The sequence below is a fragment of the Pseudopodoces humilis genome, chromosome 2, assembly GCF_049639895.1.
Source record: "Pseudopodoces humilis isolate 2021_Gansu_Grassland_sample_001 chromosome 2, ASM4963989v1, whole genome shotgun sequence".
In the NCBI taxonomy this organism is placed as follows: domain Eukaryota; kingdom Metazoa; phylum Chordata; class Aves; order Passeriformes; family Paridae; genus Pseudopodoces; species Pseudopodoces humilis.
In genome coordinates, this window is record NC_142201.1 from 15467864 (window position 1) to 15488418 (window position 20555).

At 38.0% G+C, this 20555-nt stretch overlaps 1 protein-coding gene across 4 annotated transcripts in view; it reads left to right on the forward strand.

Annotated features, from left to right (window-relative positions):
- The window catches only part of SCML2 (Scm polycomb group protein like 2), a 71408-nt gene that overhangs the window by 19045 nt on the left and 31808 nt on the right, over positions 1 to 20555 (forward strand). For 3 of the 4 annotated variants that reach the window (XM_088052013.1, XM_005516667.3, XM_088052014.1), the window contains exons 4-7: positions 6290 to 6360; positions 10383 to 10617; positions 14584 to 14672; positions 16121 to 16364. In XM_088052013.1, the coding sequence (XP_087908139.1) occupies positions 6290 to 6360; positions 10383 to 10617; positions 14584 to 14672; positions 16121 to 16364 (639 nt within the window). The remainder of the gene's footprint in view (positions 1 to 6289; positions 6361 to 10382; positions 10618 to 14583; positions 14673 to 16120; positions 16365 to 20555) is intronic. The other variant, XM_088052015.1, reaches the window with a different exon arrangement.

Genomic DNA, 20555 nt, shown 5'->3' on the forward strand with positions numbered 1-20555 from the left:
ACTGATTTGTCTGTTCTTCTCATCATGTATTTCTCAGTTTCATGCCTTTGCTGCTGCTGTTGCCTTCTATTTCCTTAATGTGTTTCCTGGTGCCAAAAGAAGGTTTTTCAGTTTAATAGTTTTGAGTTTTGAGGAATGCTAACTGGGTTAAATTGTCTGGGATTCTAATTTTGCTTTAAATAATTGATTTGAAAACAGAATTTGTGTTATTTTTAGTAAACAGCAAAAGTGCACACTTACCAGAAATGATCCAGATTCTTAGCTAACTTAGCCTCTACTATCCTCAGCAGTTGCCATAAGGTAGTGTATGCATGAGATTGCTGTCAGGGTAGCTTCTGTGGGCTGCAGTGAGACAACAGCAACATCCTAAGATACCCTTCACATATTCATGTTCTTTGTTTGAATTTAGGCCAGTAAGAAATGTCATGAGTAGTATTAACTAAAGTACAAAATCTCTTCAGGAGTTCTTGAAAAAATGACATTGAACTGTTTAAACTCTCCCTCTGCTCACTTTTCTGCACCCTCTGACTCCTGATGGATGATCTGGTTCCTCTTGGGTACCAGTGGAGACAAGTAGCATAGTCACTGATCAAACATGCCAGGATACTGACACATTCACTGGATAATTGAGGTAATGACTTTGCATAAAAGATACAATACCAATCATAGTACAGCCTTCAGCTATTACATTTGCCAGAGCTAATTTTTTCATTTATTTGGATTCTGGCCATCACAGAATAGCAAAGGTTGGAAGCAGCCACTGGAGTTCATTTTAGTCCAACCTGCTGCTGAAGCGGGATCCCCTAGAGCACATTACTCGGGATTGCATCTAGAAAACTTATAAACTTATCTGCAGAGGAAGAGAATCCACAACCTCTGTGGGCAACCTGTCATCTTTGTTATTTGTCCCTGTTACTTTTTGCCAGAAAAAGAAGTGTATTTGTCTATTTTTCCTTCTTCTGCAGTGTAAAAGGAGCTCCAGTCAATCTAGACTCAGCGTGTCTGTTTTAAATACTGTTGTTTGACATGACAGATGGAGTGCTATAAGACATCCCCCACCAGCAAAGTGCTTTTCATATGTGGATAAGATAACCATATTTAATGAGTCACTGGAAAATGTCCCTGCCTCCTCCTGCAGTTGAGAGCAAGGTGTTGAAAAAGCTTTGTGGAGAAGCAGTGCTAAGCAGGCAAGCCTTATTCTGTGTCCCGTGTTCTTGACTTGGTCTGTGCTGTTAACCTAATGTCTGGGAACTGAACTTCATCATGAAACTAGGCTCAGCTCTGTCAGACAGAGAGGAGTTTCTTGCAAGGTCTCTAGTTTTCTACAGATGAGATAATTTTCTGTCCTGTGTTGTTGCTTGTTGGTGGCAAAGGAGCAGAAAGAGCATCTTGATGCTGGATGAAGAAAGGTGCCATACAATGCTTTGGGCTAGCAGCTAGGAAGTCTCCAGAGTTTCCAGGGGAATGTGATAGGAAAAGTCATAGAGGAGATACAGAGGTGTGAGAAGAATGGGTTAAAAAAATTGACTGAAGTGAGTAGAGAAAAACATGAGAAGGAGAAAAATTCTAATTGAAGGATCACAACATACAGAAAGAGGTACAAAGTGGAGTATGAAATACCTTACACTTAAACTGCTGTATTTGCAAGAGTGTGTGAACAAAAATTAAAAATAAATCTCATCTTTGAAGAACAGAGATTGTGGGATGAAGACTAGAAAAGATCCCTCTCCATGTCCAAAGTCTCAGATGGGTGCCAAGGGAACCTAGGGTGATCTGAGAAGACATGACGTGTTCCATCTGCCCAAACAGTGTTTAAGCGATGGTGATACTGTGTTAAATTAACCTAAATAAACCAGGCCCTTAAATTCTGCCAATCTGCAAGCGACAATTCATACTTTAAATCTTCAGTTAAAATTTTGTAAAACTTTTGACTTACACTAAACTGAAGGACTACATATGGGGAAAAAAGATGGGGAGCACTTCAACAAAGTGGGCATTCACTTATTCATGGCAGCAGATGTGATGCCTCCAGGGGTAGTGATGCAGGGGACTGATTCTTGCTCCTTTTGGAGAACTTGTAGTGACTGAGGAAGTTCCACCGTGACTGGAAAAGGTCAAATAGTATATGCTGTCAAGAAGGACAAGACAGGAGCACCTGGGGAAACAGGCTGGCCTGCCTGATCAAAGTCTTCAGGAAAACTGTAAAGAAAATACTTCTGGAAACCATTTCCAAGCAAATAAAGGACAACAATGAGGTTAGGGACAGTGGAGGTAGATTTACCAAGTGTGAACTCTGCATAACTGATTCCCTTTTGGGCATAGTTATTCTGGAAACAAGGGAGAGAGCAGTGGATGTTCATCCACTTCAGCATATGGATGAACCATCATACTTTTTTAGCAAGGCTTTCTGTACAGTTTCTGCAGTGCCCTTTCAGCCAAAGTGATGAGGTGTGGTTTGGATAGGTGGATAAAAAATTGACTGGTCTGTCAGGCAGTGGAAGGTCCACCTTGGCAGATGATAGCTAGTGGCATTTCTTATGGGTCAGTAGGGCTGATGTTGTTCTATGCCTTACTATCAGATGGGAACAATTGGACAGAACACATTGCCAGACCGGTTTGTGGGCAACATCTAATGGGGAGGAGTAGCCAGTAGGCTGGAAGGCAGGACTGCCCCTCAGATGGACTTGCCAGTGCTGGGGAAGTGGAGTGGCAGGATCCCGGTGAGACGCAATGGTGAATGAAGAGCGGAGCCCTGCAGCAGCCCAGGGGGAAATTGAGCCTGGAAAGGAATTTAGCAGGAAAGGCCCTGGAATCCGGCAGGCAGCAGCTGAGTGTGGACCAGCAGCGAGCTCTTGCGGCGAAAGTCGTCATCTGCATGGGGATCCTGCGGGCAGCCGGCCGGGAGGAGGCGTTCACTCACTGCCTTGGGGAATCTGGGAGACTGGCTGGAGAACTGTACAAGGTACAAGCCGCACGGTACAAGGACGGCACTGCTGTACTGAGGTAGGCTGGATTGAAGTCCTGCAAAAGACTGAAGGGGCCAGAATGCAAGATGTAAGCAAAAAACTGATACTGAAACCAGAAGAAATGTTTCTTTTTCAGCTAAAAGAAAGGAAAGCTTTTGGGAGATGGTCATGTTATCTTCAACCACCTGTCGGGCAGATGGAAAGGGGACGGAGCCAGTCTCCTCTCAGAGCCACCGTGAAAGGAGAAGTGACAAATACTGGCTGGAGCATAAGAAATTCCTCCTTGATGAGGAAATCTTCACATTGAGTCTGATGGAACCCTGGAGGAGCAGGAGGCTGGAGACCTCCTGGGGTCCCTTCTAGCTTGAGTTACTTTGGGATTGGCAGGTTTGACAAGAAGTGATAGGGTATTGATACAGCATGGCAGAGAGCATCAAGGGTCATTGACCCATGGGTCAGTGCCAATAATGCAAGCAACTGTGGCATAAACTCAGTCCCTCCATTTTTAGATTAGTCAGGCTTTTTGCCATTGCTGCTTGTTTTGAATCACTATAGAAGAGTCGTACTTCTATGCTGGTTATAAATGAATATTTTTTTCATTTACTAAAAGCTCTAGTTACCTTCTGGTGTGGGTTTTGTTTTGTTCCATTTCCATTATGTGCTGGTTTGTTCTTTAGCATAAAGTTCTCTTTTTCTCTCTAGTTTTCACTATCCTGGTGGGTTATAAAGTTGTGGTTGTTGCATAACAGTCTTTTCTTAAGGTGTTTAATTCAGCCTGCAGATTTGAGTGTGAAGAGAAATGCACATTAAATTATTTAGTATGAGCTAATTTCTTAAGGATTTCTGGTTGTCAGAAACTGCATATTTCCAGGGTCTTTAGAATTAGAAATATGTATAATACAATTGCTTCTTTGACCTGTGCACTCTCAGAATACAGAGAAGCTTTTGTGTAGATATGTTTTCAATGTGCTTATCTTTCTAGAGATGCATCTTACATGTTGCAAACATACGTGTGTCTCCTATTTCTATAACTGCTAATTAAATGATAATTAGCACCATCTCTGAGAGCTTGGCTCTAATTTAATGCAGTATATCTTCACAGGTGGAGAGCTTCTAATTTTAACTCCAGGACATTTCTGCTTGATGCAAGAGCTTTTGATAGCCAGGATTTAAAGCAAAGAGCTAGGCAATGTTGTTTTCCTCTTGGCTTTATCTGCAGCTGGCTGCTTGTGTTACCTTCTGTGTCTTTCTAGTAAATGTTCCCTTGAAAAAAAAAACCTGTTTCTTTCCCTCTGTAATTTTGGTGATTCCACAAACTTTATCATCCTGTTATTAAAATTGAGATAATTTTGGAAATGTTACTATATAATTTCTTAGGAGGAGGTGAACTGTTTCTCCTGGTAAATGCAATGTCACTCAAGTATCTATATTTGTCCAGTCCTTAACACAGTGAGGCTATGATGCATGACTACAGCTTTTACATCATGTTAGGTCTGAGACAGCTGGGACACAACTAATGTTTTCTTTAGACTAGATTTAATGATGTAAATTAGGTACTTTACTAAGGTAAACTGATCGAAAAACGTTTTTTTAAATAAAAGCATTAGGCAACCTGAAGTGTCAGCTTTATTATTAGTCCAGGATGAATTTTTGTAAGAGAAAACCTTGTTATCAGTTCATAGTATTTAATTTTTGCATCCTCCTTGGCCTATTAATGAGAAGAGCAACAAATCTGGAGGCTACTTTCTGGGTAAAGCTCTGAAGAACTATTTCTGCCTTCCTGAAATACAAATATATGCTTAAATTATTGTATCCTGTGTTTTGTAAGTAATACAAAACCAGTGTTACTACATAAATGTGTGAATAAAATTTTCATTCCAAAATAGGTGGAATACCAAGATACTGTGTAGAAGTGTCTTTGTTACCAGCCTGCATATATTCCAGACCACCAAATTAACAGCTTTTGACATTTTACTGACTTCTCTCTGACTTCTCACATAGCTAACAAGCACATGGCTTCTGCAGTGCCAAGGACAGATGACTCGTACCCTTTTGAATCTGTTTCACCAAATCCAGGACCTCAGCAGGCCCAGGGGATGGTTCCCTTTGGTTTGAGGCACTTGATATTGTCAGCTGAATGCTGTGCTCCTGCAGGTAGACTCTGGCTTTGAGCCACCACACATCCTTCACAGAAGCTCTGTGTGAGTGCTGGAAAATGCTGCCATTTTCTGATTGTTTCTTTGCTTCTCCTTTCACCTGAAAACTGCAGAGATGTGTTTAAGTGTCTGTGGCAAATGGCATTTTTGGAAGAATTACTGGCAAACCCTGAGCAAGCTCTCCATCCATCCCCAAGGATTTTGTTTTAGGCTGTGTGAGTGGCTGTTAGTGAGCCACTGGGTGGCATCACTGCATCGTTTTGGGTTTATTGGTGCTTTATTCTTCTGGAACATCAGAAAGATGCCAGCTGCCCAAACAAGAAAAATAAGCAAAAGAGCTCCCTTAGATAATTTAGTAACAAAAATATTAGCTGTGCCATTGTAGCTTTTCTCTTACACTTTATATTAAAATAATTAATATGCTTACTTATATCTTTGATGTGGGTACTTCATATTTTTCCATCAAATCAAATGCAGTATCCACTTGCCCATGCACGTAAACAATGACGCTATTAACACTGGAAAAAATACCATGATTTTGTTACTTAACATAGCCATAATATTTACCCATATATACCATATTACATGATATTCTACAAAAAGAAACTTTTATGTGACTTCAGATAAAAAGAGACAAAGATGCAACTGGAAGACTGTGCTAATCTCTTTGCTTTCTAGTGGATAGTATTCATAACATATATTTCAACAGTGTCCATGTGTCTGTGTTTTTCAACGTATATCATCTCAGTACTCATATGAGGTTATCATATATATATATATTTCTGTTAAGGGAAATAAGATATAGCAAGGCCAATGTGATTTATATAAGGATGCTTGGGAGTTCCTTATGCAGAGAATTGAATCTAGATAGTCTGACTTGGATCATTTTGCATGTGGAGCCCAAAAAAAAAAAAAATTGAAGGAAAGTTTATATTGATTTTGCCTATTGTGTGTTCACCCCTGTAAATTAACATTACTCTTGAAGCTCCTTCAAGGTCTGTGTGTATTTCAAAAGGTGGAGTTTCCATTTGAGAATGATTCTGCTCTTGAAAAGAATGTATTCTGCAAGATGGGTTTTCTGTCCCTTTCCTCAAATCCTCATTTAATTTAAGTTTCCTTTTAAAAAACTGTGTATATGGTCTTTTTTTTTAATCTTGTGTCTTCCAGAACAGTTTAACTGGGATGATTATCTGAAAGAGACTGAATCAGTAGCTGCCCCCCTGCATTGTTTCAGACAGGTATGCCAGATAATGTTTTGCAAGTGTGTGTGTATGTATGCCTTTTACAGGTGACCCTAGAAAAACTTTCACATTTAGACTGCTTGTAGACTTCCTATTTGACTTCTTTAGATCTGTAGTTATCAGTAGCTTACAGTTTTGGCAGTTACTAGCTATGGAAGTTTCTTCATTTTTGGTTTTTGCCTCAAGCCAAATTTTGAGGGTTTCATTAAAATTGTATCTTTGAACTCTGTTTTCCTTTAAAAAAAAAAAAGACTAGTTAATGAAAACAGATAGTCTTGTCTGTGTTCAAAAATGTTTTCTACTTCTTTTTCAATAATCTTAGCTCTACCATGGTTTTAGTGAGAATTAAAAATTTGGCTGATTGTCAGAGGAGTCTTTCCTCTGCCCCATTTTTGAAAGATTTCTTTCAATTCTGTTTAGCTATAAGATATGTGTAGTAGAGTTTAGTCACCACTTTTTTCCTTGATCTCTAATAAGTTTAATTTTATCTCTTACTGAGCAGAGTGCTTTCTACTTAGGGGTAACAGATACTAAAATTGAAAAAAAAAATCAAGTGGACTATATGGGAATACAAAGGAAGTACTGGATTTATAATGAAGGGTGTTTAATGTACTATTTTGTGTTACACTATACCCTACAAGTTTGATCCCCCCTACCCGATGGTTTGGTGTGTATTTGCAGATGCAGTTTAAATCTACCATCTTGTGTAAGCTAATGACCTCCAGTTATTCAGCCCTCTGGAGACTGAGTCGATCTCTTTAGGCATCTTTTTCTGTTTTCCTAAGCTGAGGTGTATCTTGTCTGTGTAAAGTTAAATAGGATTCATTTTGGTCTGTGTGCCCTCACTGTGTTAGGAAGATAGTTGCTAAGGAATTGGATTGTTCAGGTTCATAGACATGTAATAGGTGTGACAAGCAGTGCATGTCTAGTTTAGTGGCTTGGGCATGTTCTGAAATTGTTTTCTAGGGTCTGTTGGTGGTCTGATTGTACTGTAAATGATACTGGCCTCCAGTGTGGGCCCAAACAAAAAAAAACATGAGCTGAATAGTCATCAGTTGGTGAGTCTGAAGCAGTTGTAGGAATGGAGAATAAGGAGAGAGAAACACAGGTGGTAGCATTTCCTCATACTAGATCTTGAATCTCAGCTTGCTCTTTGCATATGAAGATAAAGACCGAAGAGTCCCTCGCATGCTGCCTTCAATGAGAGGTGGCTAAAACTGCTAATGTCCATAGCTCTGGGTGGAGCTCCAGAAATTAATTTCACAGTATGTGTTTTTCGCAAGGCAGACACCTCAAACTCCTCCTGAGTGAAGGCAGAGGGTGGTATATTGTCCCTGGGTCTCTCTGAGGTTAATGCCATGCTCACAGACCAAAAACCACCATGAGCAGATTGTGTGCTTCCAAGGAACATAACTACTGCAGAAAGCTGCTCAAAAGCCTTTCCACATACCTTTCTTGCATTTTCCTCTTCCCTGATAATGCTCAAGAAGTTTGAACTGAGCAACTAAATAATGCCTTGAATAGAGGTGCTTAGGTGACATGCATTAAAAGAGATAAATCCAAATGACCTGGATTGCTTAAGGAGTGTGTGAGTTGGAAAGAAGAGCTTTAATTTATGTGCATAGCAAATTTCAAGACAATTTGCATATGCAGATTTTCAGTTCTAAGAGTCAACCTTTAAGTAGAAAGTGATACGCAATGGTGGTAAGTGCAGAGCTAGATCCTCTCACTACATAATGTTTGCAGATCTCAGAACCTAAAGTGCTTGTGCTTTGTGTAGGACTAATTTGACTTTTATTGGGTTACATGTGAATGGTACGTGTCATTATTACTCTGTGTAACGCAAATAAATACACTGCTGTGGCCAGCCAGAAAATAAAGAGCAGAGAAAAACTTAATTTGACAATTACATTCAGAATTTGTGACCTGTGGGAATTTTAAAAGTTTAAATTTTGTGGTAATTAAAAATTATCTGGGGAACAATAAATTAAAATCTCTACCATAAATTAAGATACAGCTAATGGAAATTGATTAAAGTATTTATCTTAATTTAGAAGCTATTTTGTCTGTTGCTTTAAGTTGTTTTTAATAACTACTTGAAATTTCAATGCACTTCATACTCCTTTTTCTTGCCCTAAAACTTTTTCCCAAGCAGTTGAAAATTTTAAATGTAAAAGCTCAGTCCTTTGTGGTTTGAGCAGAACTTAAAGTAAAGCTGTTACTGAGAGAGGTTTTGTTACTTTAATTAAAGCCAAACTAGCATGGAGGACTTACCTTTTCGTAGAATGCCTTGAATTGTTGGTATTTAAACAAGCTCACCTTTTCCACAAAGAAGCAAACTCCCCAATTTCTCAATTTCTGTTGCTTTTCCTGGTTGTACAAAATAACAGCTTGACAAGCAATATCCTGAAATTGAATTGCCCTTTAAATTTAATATGCTTGGGCTCCCCTTTCAGCCAGCCTGCTGTCTGAGAGTAGCAGTGGCAGATGCTCACTGAATTTTGCTCGCCTCTTTGGCTTTTGGGCTCAGGCTCCTCCAGAGCTTCTGCTCTTGATCTAGGGTGTATTGTAAATAGTGCACCTACATACTACACCAAGTAGAACAAGATGTATTTTAGACATTTAAATGTGGTGGGGAAAAAATACTGCTAAAACTTGTTGCAGGAGCAGATTTTCTTTTCCTGTGTCCGCAGACAGGTAAGTGCACTTTGCCTGTTGTGGGATCCTCACCCACCTTGGTCAGGCAAGCACAAGGAGACATAGGAGTCCTGTGAGTGTGAATGGCCATGGTTTTGGGTATTTAACGTGCCCCCTGTATTAGAAGTCAGACTGTGTTAGTTTGGATGGGGTAACTACTGGGTTTAAATGCCATGGGGGAGGCTGCTTACAGTTCTGGGTGTCTGTATTCAAAATCAACTTTGTATTGAGGAGTTGCAGAAAAGAGTTTCCAGGGTGATAGGAGAATAGTCATCAACTCTTAAGAAAAATTTAAGTGCTTATTTAGATTGTTAGAATGGTACTGAGAAAGGGTCAGTTGTAGCTTTTGGTTTTATTTGCTAAGGTGCAAAAATAAATTAAATGATAGTGTTAGCCAGAAATTCCATCACTAAAATTTAGGCTGGAAATGAGGAGACAATTAAAGAGGATCGTGAGAAGCATTCCATCCCAGTTAGTGCTAATATAAGGCTTTGAACATCATTAGGTGAAGTCCTTGCCTGCAATATGACAGAAGGCAAGTAATCAGACTGCAATCCAGTCAATCTCTGCCCATAGTGTGTTGATCTATGAGTAAAAAATACCGTCTTTGTTCATCTGTAGCATGTGGCAAAAAGTTCTGCGTAAAGACCAAATTGCATTTGTCACATTTCTTTTCGCTGTGCTAATTAAATTGGCATTGCATTGTATGTTTGTGATTATATTCAGTTCTCTACAAATAAGCACAAGCTACAGTTTCTGTCTTAGCACAGAAATTTTATACAACTTTAGGACTGCTTTCTTTCTTTAAAATGTTAACACAAACTCCTTTTCCTGTCTCCTTTTTTTTGTAATGTAAGCATTTTTTGATAAAGAAGGGTCCAAATTTTGCTTAAATTTCCAAAATATTACTACAATGAGGATAAGTATTTATTTTGAATGGAAGCTAATAAACCCTGTGGTTGGGATTTTTTGTGTGTGTGTGTGTCTTGGGTTGTGTTTTGGTTTTTTGGGTTTTTTTGAGTTGAATTGTCATATTTCCTAATGTCCTTGTATGCCATTCACTTCATGTTCTTACCCTCATAAAGATAAGATCCTTGTTACCCTTCTTAGTATCCTTATATTTTTAGAAAGCAATCACGCTTATGCAGTTGGTGGGTTACCCAGTTGCCTTTTCTGACTTGCTGCTAGACACTCAAAGTTTAAAAGCTTAATATTTATCATTTTTATGATAAATTTGGAAGAAATAAAGCTGTATATTTACTGGCTGGTAAATTCAGCAGTATTTACAATAATAAGAAAAAGTCTTTTGCCCTTTATTGTAGTCTAGAATTCCGCCCAAGAACGATTTCAAAGTTGGTATGAAACTGGAAGCACATGATCCTCGCAATGTTACCTCAGTTTGTATAGCTACAGTAATTGGAATCACTGGTGCCAGGCTAAGGTTGCGGCTGGATGGAAGTGACAACAAAAATGATTTCTGGAGGCTTGTGGATTCCTCGGACATACAGCCCATCGGGACCTGTGAAAAGAAAGGGGGCATGCTCCAGCCTCCACTTGGTAAGTAACAAAGCTGCTGAATAAATGTGTGTGGAGTATTGCTTTCAGGAAGTCAAATTTATCTTTTTGTCTTGGCAAATTCAATGGTATGAACATTTCACCAAACCATTATTTAATTGAAAAAGAGGTAAGTAAACTAATTCTGGCTAAGTGAATTGTGGCTTTTTCTTATTTTTTCATTCTTCTGACATAAGAATAAGCGGCTTTGTTTGTTGTTGTTTTTTTTTTCAATAGGCCCTTAATGTTAAATGTGCCCATTCTATAAATGTTCCCTCACACACAGCCTGCATTACGTGTGTGTGTGTTCAGTGTTTTGTTGCATGATGCCGTGCACGCTCCTGTTGGGAGCCCTCGGAGAGAGAAAGCCAAGTTGTTCCTTTACTCTCCATCAGTGCATCTGAGCAGCTCACAAGAGGGTACTGGGAAGCCTCAGCAGGACTGCTGGAGGCACGCCCCTGCAGGGCAGTCAAGATGTTTCCTTGGGCACCAAGCAAATTGATTGTGTTCTAGGACAGGCAGCATAAGGTAGGCTAGTGCAGAATTGCAGCATTCTGCTCTGAATTTTTATTCTGAGGTAGTAAAAGGAGCACTCCAGAACTCTAGCAAACTGCAGGCTTAGACTGTGTGATATTCTCATTGCCTCAAATAAACATATGTTCAGGAATGGCAGATCAGTTTGTCATGGCTGGTTTGTGAGCACAATGGATGCTTATGAGCAAGGCATAGCTTTCCTATGCTTAGAAATACCAGGCTGAACTTCTTTTGCCTTCCATGAGCAGTATGAGTGACAACATTGTGTCTCCCCAAATTGAGAAACAGTGCTTGAATTTAGTCTATTAAATAGGGAATTCTACAAAGCAATTCCTTGATAACTTGGACTAAACCGCTAGAGGTAGTAAGATGTGACATTGCCTTTCTTTGCTGTGATTAACCTGTATGTTTAGATCTGCATTCTTGTACTGAATTTGTCAATAGCTTAAAATTCTATGTATGGAAATATTTAAAGATTTCACAATGATCTGCAAATAGTCTTTGCTTTTAAAAAAGCAAAGAATAGTGGATGAAAGAATAAGGAAGAATAATGACCAAAATTTACCTGAACACTCTCTCCCCGTTATCTTATGATCTTCTGTAATTTTTAGAAGATTCAAGAAATAATAAAAATCATAAACTAAAATTAAAAAAGTGCCTGTACACAGAAATTGGTTGCTGCCACTTTTCCATCTTACGGTTATGAACCTAGATCTGGTTTTGTGCCATCAGTAATTGCTAGAGAACTCTCATTGGCAGTTTAGTGAGGATAGCTATGCTTTCTCTCAGTAGCCTCTCAAAAAGCTTGTTATCCTGCTTTATAAGCAACTTCCAGTTTTTCTGTTTGCAAGATGAAGTGAAAAATATTTCACTGTAGTGTGAATCTTGATTTGCTTGTAGAGAGACAGAGGAATAGTTGACATAACCATTAAGACACTTCACATAGATTATAAGGCTAGATTTTTGTGCTGTTGTGCTCTTCAGAAACGCATGAGAAGCAACCATGGTGTCAGTGTAGGAAAATATTGCTTCTCATAGATACAGCTTGAGCCCAGAAAGGCTTTTTTTCCCCTTCTTTCCAGTGGATATATAGAAGTTTTGAATGAAAACACTGGAAATTCCTGACATCGGGGGGAAAGTCTCTTTTTTTTTCTTCTTCTTCTTCTTTTTTCCCAAGAAGTTGCTCAGTTTAACTTCTCTGAAGTTCTTGATATAACCTTCTAGAATGAAGTGATACCAGTATGAAAAATGGAAGTTTACAGGTTCCTTCAGTTGTATACTTGTACAGTGTTAAAAATATGGTTTCAGGAGCACAGCAGTTTTTAAAATGTTTTTCTAAGTCAGAGTGATGAATAAAACAACTCTGGTTATTTGTGATGGGGGCAGTTGGTTCGTTAAGAAGAGAAACTTTCCATGACCATCAGTAGAAAGGTCAATGCCTTCTCCTCAGATACTGTTTCTTTCTCTTATGTGGGCAGACTGCCTGCAGTGCAGCACCTAACAAGGAGCTGTTTCACTGTGCCCAGGCATGTAAGCTTACCTGTGCTTTGAATTGCTGGTTATTCAGAAAAGAACGTGAGTGCCACTATTTTAGCCCTCCTGCCCTAGATTTTTCTAGAGATAGGCTGAATTCCAGCAATCAAACATTCTGGCATACCTAGATAAATTTTTGAAAAAGCCTTTTTGGCAGTTTTGCAGCATCCTGTTCCTGGGTAAAGCTGGGAGCTAATTGAGTGTATAATTACCTCCTGTTAGAAATTTAACCAACGGATTTTTTTTTTCTTTAGTAGTAGGGAACCTTCTGGATACTAATGTTCCACTTCTATCATAATAACCAACTAAAATAGTCCCTCCTACCTGATTTTTACATGGCTTTAATTATGCATGTTGCATAAGGGTTTTGAGAAAGTGATTATTGCAGCAAAGTGTTCCTGTTCCAGCCTCTGTTTTCCATATATGAGCTTTTTGTTGTTGAGAGCTTAATGTTCTGAGCAAATTACTTTGCAGATAGCATTTGCTCTGGTTTTACCAGGGCAACTTAAAGGCCAAATGAAGTTAATTGAAACTGTTGTTCAGTTGTTAGTCCTCTGTCTTACTTGTATATCTTTTTATGAGCTACCTAGTTGGGAATACTGGGTTTCAGTAACCACACGTGTTCAGGTTTTACAAAGACTCTGGTTAAAAAACAGGCCTGACAATCAGCTCAGTAGTCCCCGAATTATGACACCATTTATCATACAGGAGCTGTGGATTAATTTAAGTGTTGCATTGGTAGTTCTGGCTGGAAAACTGTTTATTTTACTGAAGATGGATTAAAGCTGTGAGCTAAAGAACCACTATATATGTAGTACTATAGCATATAATCAAATTTTAGATGACTAAATTATTTAACTGATCAGGAATTGCAGATATATTCCACTTTTCCAGTAACAGATTTTTAAGACAATTGTTAGAGATCAGTTATGAAGGAATTCATGAGCTCTTGGCAGATTATGGTACTATTTGCTTCGTGGAAAAAATTTCAATTTGCTGTATTATGTCTGTTTCTCTGCAGAACTGTTCCAGAATCTAACTGCTATAGAAGCAGAAAAAAAAGTCCACTGTGTCTGTTATCTTACTCATTACTTTAAAACATTCATTTGGAAAGCAAAGAAAGCAAAAGGATTTTTTGTTTGTTTTGTTTTATCTTTTAACTGGAAAGTGGTTGATTGTGAGGGAAGATTACCTGGGATAAGAAGGTTTTCAGCCAAACTTTTGTTCTGTTTGAATAAGGTATTTCATCTAAACAAATTTGATTGTTGTTTATGATTTTTATTGATTTTATTATTATGAAGAATAATAAAATAGACTGTCTGGTTTATGTTTTTCAGTATGATACATGATTTATTAGAACTACCTTTTTTTTGTTCACTCTTAGGTATTATTTGTTTTTATGACTATTTATGTATTTATTTTAGTGAGAGAGGGAGAAGAACCAATTGCGCTGTTTTTTTGTCTGTGGTTTGGTGAAAGAATAACAAGATTCTCAAAAATAAAAAAGTATCTTCTCAATAAATGAGCTAGAACCTGAAGAGAAAGCTAGGTGCTTGTGCCACAGAAGTTCTACTGGACCAGAGAGTGTAGGAGACAACCTAATGGTCTGCTGTACTAGGACTTGCATGTCATTAAATCCTAGAAATTAATCTGTAGTACCTGATATTATGATGAGGGATTTTGTGGGAAGTACCTTAGGAAAAAAATTAATCACATAGCTTTCTGCAGCTACAGCATTTAATTTCTTAAATTTGTTAATTTCTTCTTAACTACTTCTGTTTTGGCCAAGTCTGAAATAGAGGGCATGAGGCATTGGTAAAACAGACTTTATAACCTTTTTCTCCTCTTTTATTTTACAAACTGAAAGTAGGGGTGTTTGTTTGGGTTTTTTTTTGTCCTCAGGTTTCCAGATGAATGCATCCTCTTGGCCAATGTTTCTCTTAAGAACTCTCAATGGAGCTGAAATGGCACCTGCAGCATTCTTTAAGAAGGTAAGGAGAAAGGCATTTCTAGTAAACAACTTCTATCAATTGTTCCATGGCTGCATTTTTAATGAGAATGTTAAGGTATTACCCTGTTGTCTGCAGCAAAGACAGGGAAGGCAAGACTATTATTTAAAACAACTTTGAACTGAATTGAAATGCTGTGGAACTATAGAGAGAACTATATGCTATAGAGAGAAAGGAATCTGCTTCTACTCCTTGGAGAGGACCATTTCGTTTTCTGAGCTGAGACTTCAAAGTATGGCATGTTATTTAGAAAAATTGTATTTGCTTACTTCTTGTCTCATGGATTTTAGATAAAGTGCATATCACATTTCTTTAACAGCACTGTAGCCATGTGAATGTGCACAGGAGTAAAAAAAATAATGGTGAATGATACCCACTGTAATACAGTAGTGCTTGAAAAGGTTTTGTTAAACATTTTCATTGGGCACACACTCATCATGTATGATGTAGTGAGAAAGTAGTTGAAAATAGCAGCAAAATCCATTCAGTTTTTTAAACATGACTCTTGAGTAAGTTACTGTGAAATACGGAAAATTAAATAAAAATAGCTAATATTAAAATGACTTGGTTCGAATTTTTTTTGAGGTGATAAAACCCTGTTGTCATACTGAGTGTGTTCTTTTTGGATACTGAGAGTGATACTGACAAGTATGTCAGCAAATCAAACAGTTGGGTTCAGGCCTGCAATTACATCACTTGGTGTTAATTTCGTATAATTATAATTTTCTTTTAGATAAGATAAATTTTCTGAGGCATGATGAGCTGTGCTTCTCTGTGCTAGCCTGCAGCACATCTGAGATGGGCTTGGATAATAAGGTTCTTGAGGCTGAGGTGGTAATTTGTGTTCTGTCAGATCACAACTCCTGCTGTGGAGGTACACTTATGCCAGTCACATTCACTTGATTTTTGTTTTTCTTTTGTCCACTTGGAATTGGTCTAAGGCCAACTGAGTTAACAGAGGCCTATAAATAATGTCCAATGCTAATGAATTTTTCATGGATTAATTGAGAGGTAAAGCTTTTACCAGACAGTTATCAGTCCCCAGAAATATCCATGCTCTGCAAACCTCTTTATTAGCATGTAATAATTTCATTTTAGTGTCTTGGCTGTCTTGCTGCCCAGACATAATGTATTGGTTGCAACCTATTGCTTATGTAAATACTTTTATCAGGGTCTTTCTGTCATGGAGGATATTGCTAATTATCCCAGCTGTGTTTGGGGGAATAGAATGAAGATTTTTGTAGTGCAGAAGAGCAAAGGAAAATTTGAAATATGAGTAAGTTTCCTTGAATATTGTCTATAACTTCCTGAGCATAGTGACTATAGGTAGTAATAATGTTGAGGAAAAATAAGGGGCTGTTACTTAGTTTTGTTTTTCTTTTTCAAGAGGTCCTAGAAATACAAATATTCTACCACGCTTATTTTTGTAGGAACCACCAAAACCTGTGCCAAACTGCTTTAAAGTTGGAATGAAACTTGAAGCTATAGATAGAAAGAACCCATACCTGATTTGCCCAGCAACCATTGGAGATGTTAAAGGAGACGAAGTTTTTGTTACATTTGATGGTTGGAGGGGAGCATTTGACTATTGGTGCAGGTGTGATTCTCGAGATATTTTCCCAGTCGGATGGTGTAGCTTGACAGGAGATGCATTACAACCACCAGGGAACAATGGTAAGATGACTAATAATATTGCTTAATTGTTTTTCTCCTCAATTACAGCAGAATTTTAAAAACCAGCTGGCTATATGCAGATAAGACTGAAGATTTGATTTGTGAGTAGCAGACAAGGATGAAATGTTGAATTTTCTTTATGTAGCTTTAAGCTAATAGAAATTGCTGGGAAACAATTTTTGCCTGTTCATAGTATCTCTGGCAACATGTTTTATTTAATACTGTTAGGGGGATTTCTGATGAGCTCTAATTTTTGTGTGCTTGTAAAGAATCTTGAACTAGATTTGATGTTTGTGTTATTAGTAGATACATGCTCCTGTTTAGTGATACTACTGTATTGGCTGCTGCAGCATTTTATGTTTTGCTAACTGCTAAGTAAAGTAGTCTTTGCTTCTGTGATGACTGCAGGACTAAACTGTTTATTTAGTGTTTCTTCTTTCGTTCTCATTAAATTCTGTCTTGCAGCTTCCTATTCTGAATGCTTTGTCATCCTCTTGCCTTTAGGGATGTTTGTTGTTCAGGTGATAGTGTCTCTAACTAATGGCCACTTTATAAGGAACAGCTCTCTACCTTAGAAAGAAGGGAAATTGTGTGAAGGGGGATATCCCTCAGTGTAATCCCTTTCCTACCCTGGGGACTGCTTGTCAGGTTTCTGTAGTGTAAGGCTTTTCTGTCAAACCGTTTGAGCTTTTCTATCCCCATCCCATAAAAATTTGTCAGGAAGAGAGGTTTTGAAGGAGAGGAAGCATATTTTAATTAATTTCTTTATCAACCAGGATAATTTGTTCTCAGTGAGAAATTTCACAGCTGATGTTGGGTGAGTAAAGAACAAGTAGATTGGTGTCACAGAACTCTCACTGGAAGTAGGAAAGGAACACGGAAAGAAGCAAGAAGGAAGAAATCAGTAAAGTTTCCTGGTCTTTCCATCCCCATGGTTTTTCTCAGTCTTGCTAGCAGATCAAGAGCTATATGGAAAATCTGACTGGAATTAGTTAAGGGTACTTCTGCATCCTTGCTCTCACCTGCCTGTCTGAAGTTGCTGGCAAGGAGTCATAGTACCTGGAATTGAGTTGAGTCCATTCTGGCAGATTTCAGCAAAGGATAGCTGTACTGTCCAAAATGATCTGCTGGTACAAACCTGCAGTGAGAGGGAAGGGGAAAGTCAGGTGAGGATGATGTAAATTTCACCAGAAGTCATCTAATAGGTACCACACTGACCTTAGTCTTAATGTTTCTGTGCTCCCAATCTCTAAAGTGTCTCTCAGCTTCTTCAGAAGGTTGACCTTGTCTTTGGAGATCATGAATAAGATGTGTTACTATGCTTAAGTTAATTATTTCTTTACTGTGGGGATGACTGTGCACTGGAACAGATTGCCCAGAGAAGTTGCAGAGTCTCCCTCACTGGAGATATTCCAGAACTGTCTGGACACAATCCTGTGCTGTGTGCTCTGGTATGACCTTGCTTGAGCAGGGAGGCTGGACCAGATGACCCCACTGCAATCCCTTCCAGCCTGACCCATTGTATGATACACAAGAGGAGCTGTGTAAATAAATGGCATAAAATTTTTAAAACATATTTTTCTGACAGTTTGGATTACTGAGTCCAGTTTCATCTTCTGGAAAGAATATTATTAAATTGTTTAGTCTACTCTAATTTCACTGCTGGAAGGCCAGTGATATTTTGAGGTAAGATATCCAGAATTTTTTCTTGCCTGATTAGTGCTTGATAGAGTTCAAAGTTGTTTGACAATAAGTAAAGCTGGTTATGTAATCCAGTTCTTCAGGTAATAAACCAAACAAAATTCAGACTTGAAATACCTATCCAGGTAGGATACTATTGCTTTGTAATGAGAAACAAAAATGCTCCAGGCATTAATAAAATCTGAAGCAAGGTTCTTACAGATTTGTAGTTAAAACTGAAAATTTTTGACATGTAATAGAAACTCAATGTAGAGGGGTGTAGGCTGGAGTTTGTGTTATTTTTGATTCCAAAAGTGAGCCCAAAGTTAACTGCAGTTTTATTGAAATTGTGTATTCAACAATTAAATAATTGTTGTAAGTAACAATTTATAAAAATTACATTTCACAATATAAATTGTTATAAGTAACAACATTATAAATAACTGAGCATAAATATTTTTTTATTTCTATTTTGCTCTGTGTTGTTATTTTTATTTATTTTATATTTTATGTTTGTGTGTGTGACTTGTTGAATTTACAGCTGGATGAAATATGTTTTGCTCTCAGGTTAGGTTTTTCACTGTTATTTGTTCGCTATTGAGCCATTAAAGAACTGCGATGACAATCCTTTATTAAGATGTAAATAATAGCTTCAAGAAGAAGTAATTTCAATTCAGAAATGTGATGAAGTTGTCAAGGTTCTTCATTATGTCACAATAACACTGACTACTTCTGTTACGAAGAAAATATGACAGGTACTACATTGCAGGGATTTGCTTGAAGTATTGAAGTTTTATTCTGGTCTGGACCTTTTTCCTGCTGGTTACCTCAGTATTTCTGGCTTGAATTTCTGCAACAGAAAGTGAAAATAATTGATTTAAGAGTGGCTTGAATTCCAGAGTGAATATGAAAAGTGTTCTTGATTTTTGTAAAGCTGAAAGAATTTAAATGTGTTAAATCACTACTTAGAGGGCTGAAAAAAAAAGCCTCAGATTTTAGTGAACATGCAAAGCCAGAATCCTTCAATCTATGTGTGAAAGCAATAAAGGATGCTTTCAATTTCATTCATACCTAGACCAACAGTTTCCTGCCAGGAGATGTATTTTGGGGTCTAATTTAATCTTTTGAAAAAGAGATGAAATGCAGTAAGGGAGACAGTATGAAAATTAGGGAAGATTTTATTTCAGCTGTCTACTGTCTTAGCCTTTTAGGATTCCCAGAGAGAGTGTAGGACCTCTGCCAAGGGAGGTGTTTAAGAACAGTTTAAATGCAGGCTTTTAGGATGTGGGGGATTTTTTTCAGACCAGATTGATTATGTCTTATTTTTACTCTTTATAAACTGTATATTCTGTACCTCTCATTGGTATTAGACAGCTCATGAACTAAGGTAGAAGATAACAAAGAGATGTTAGCTGAAAAGTTGTTTTGGACCAACTGTTCAAGGCCTTAATATTTGTGTTTGTTTTGTCTTTGGTCCTTACCAGAAGATGTAACTTCAGTGGACCTGGCTGGATGTCAGGGTATGTGCACAGTGGTATGAAATGTACCATTCAATATTTATACTATCAGAAGTTGTGTTTAGCTAATATTGTAGTTCATGTCATTAGAAACTCCAGTAGTAGCAATTGGTTATGTATGGTTTGACTTCAGTGCTTGATGATGACTTGGCGCACTGCCTCGAGGTTAGTATTTTAAGGATGCAATAGATTGTTTTCTCTGTGTACCTTGATCATTTAAATGCTTTTAGAGATGACACGTTACACATGAACAGTACTGTGAAAAGTACCTAATGAAAGAGATTGACATGGTAATGATCTGTGCTGGAGCAGTCTGAAGGACCACCTGCTCTTGAAGGCTTTCTCCAGCACTGGCTGAAGGCAGATGTCTGAAGAAACACATAAGCACATAGGAGACAGGTTTGCACAAGTTTTCCTAGTATCTGTCCATCTACAGCCCAGCACCTTCCAAGCCCAGAGTAATGTTTTTGTGCTGTTTACCTTCTCAGGTACTCAGCATAAAAGGGGAGGATTTTGATCTAACCTGTTCTGTTATATACTAGAGCCATCTGAACTTTTAGCTCCTACAACATAAGGTTTCTCTACTTGAGTATATTTTTTGTGGAAAAGGAGATATTCCTTTTCCTTGCTGATAGTGTCATTTGTTGTCATTGTTTCTTGTACTGAAACAGGTTCTTGTACTACCAATACTTTTCAGGAAGATGTTGGGTTTTTTGTTCAGGGATCAGTTTTATTCCTCTGGTCTCCCCCGTTCTTCTGTACTGTTTTATTTTCACTTACAGCATTTTTGAGCCACTGGATCCAGAAGTGCACAATATATGGAAACTTAGTGACGTAATGGTGCCTTCTGTTACATTTTCTGTTCCTTCTGTGATTATTCAGTAACTGATATTTGGGATTTTTGGACTTTTTTACTGATATTGTATGCTTCCTTGAAGTGAGTATGAATGCAAAAAAAATTGTTGCTTTACTGTTACCGCCTGCATTTGCTCAT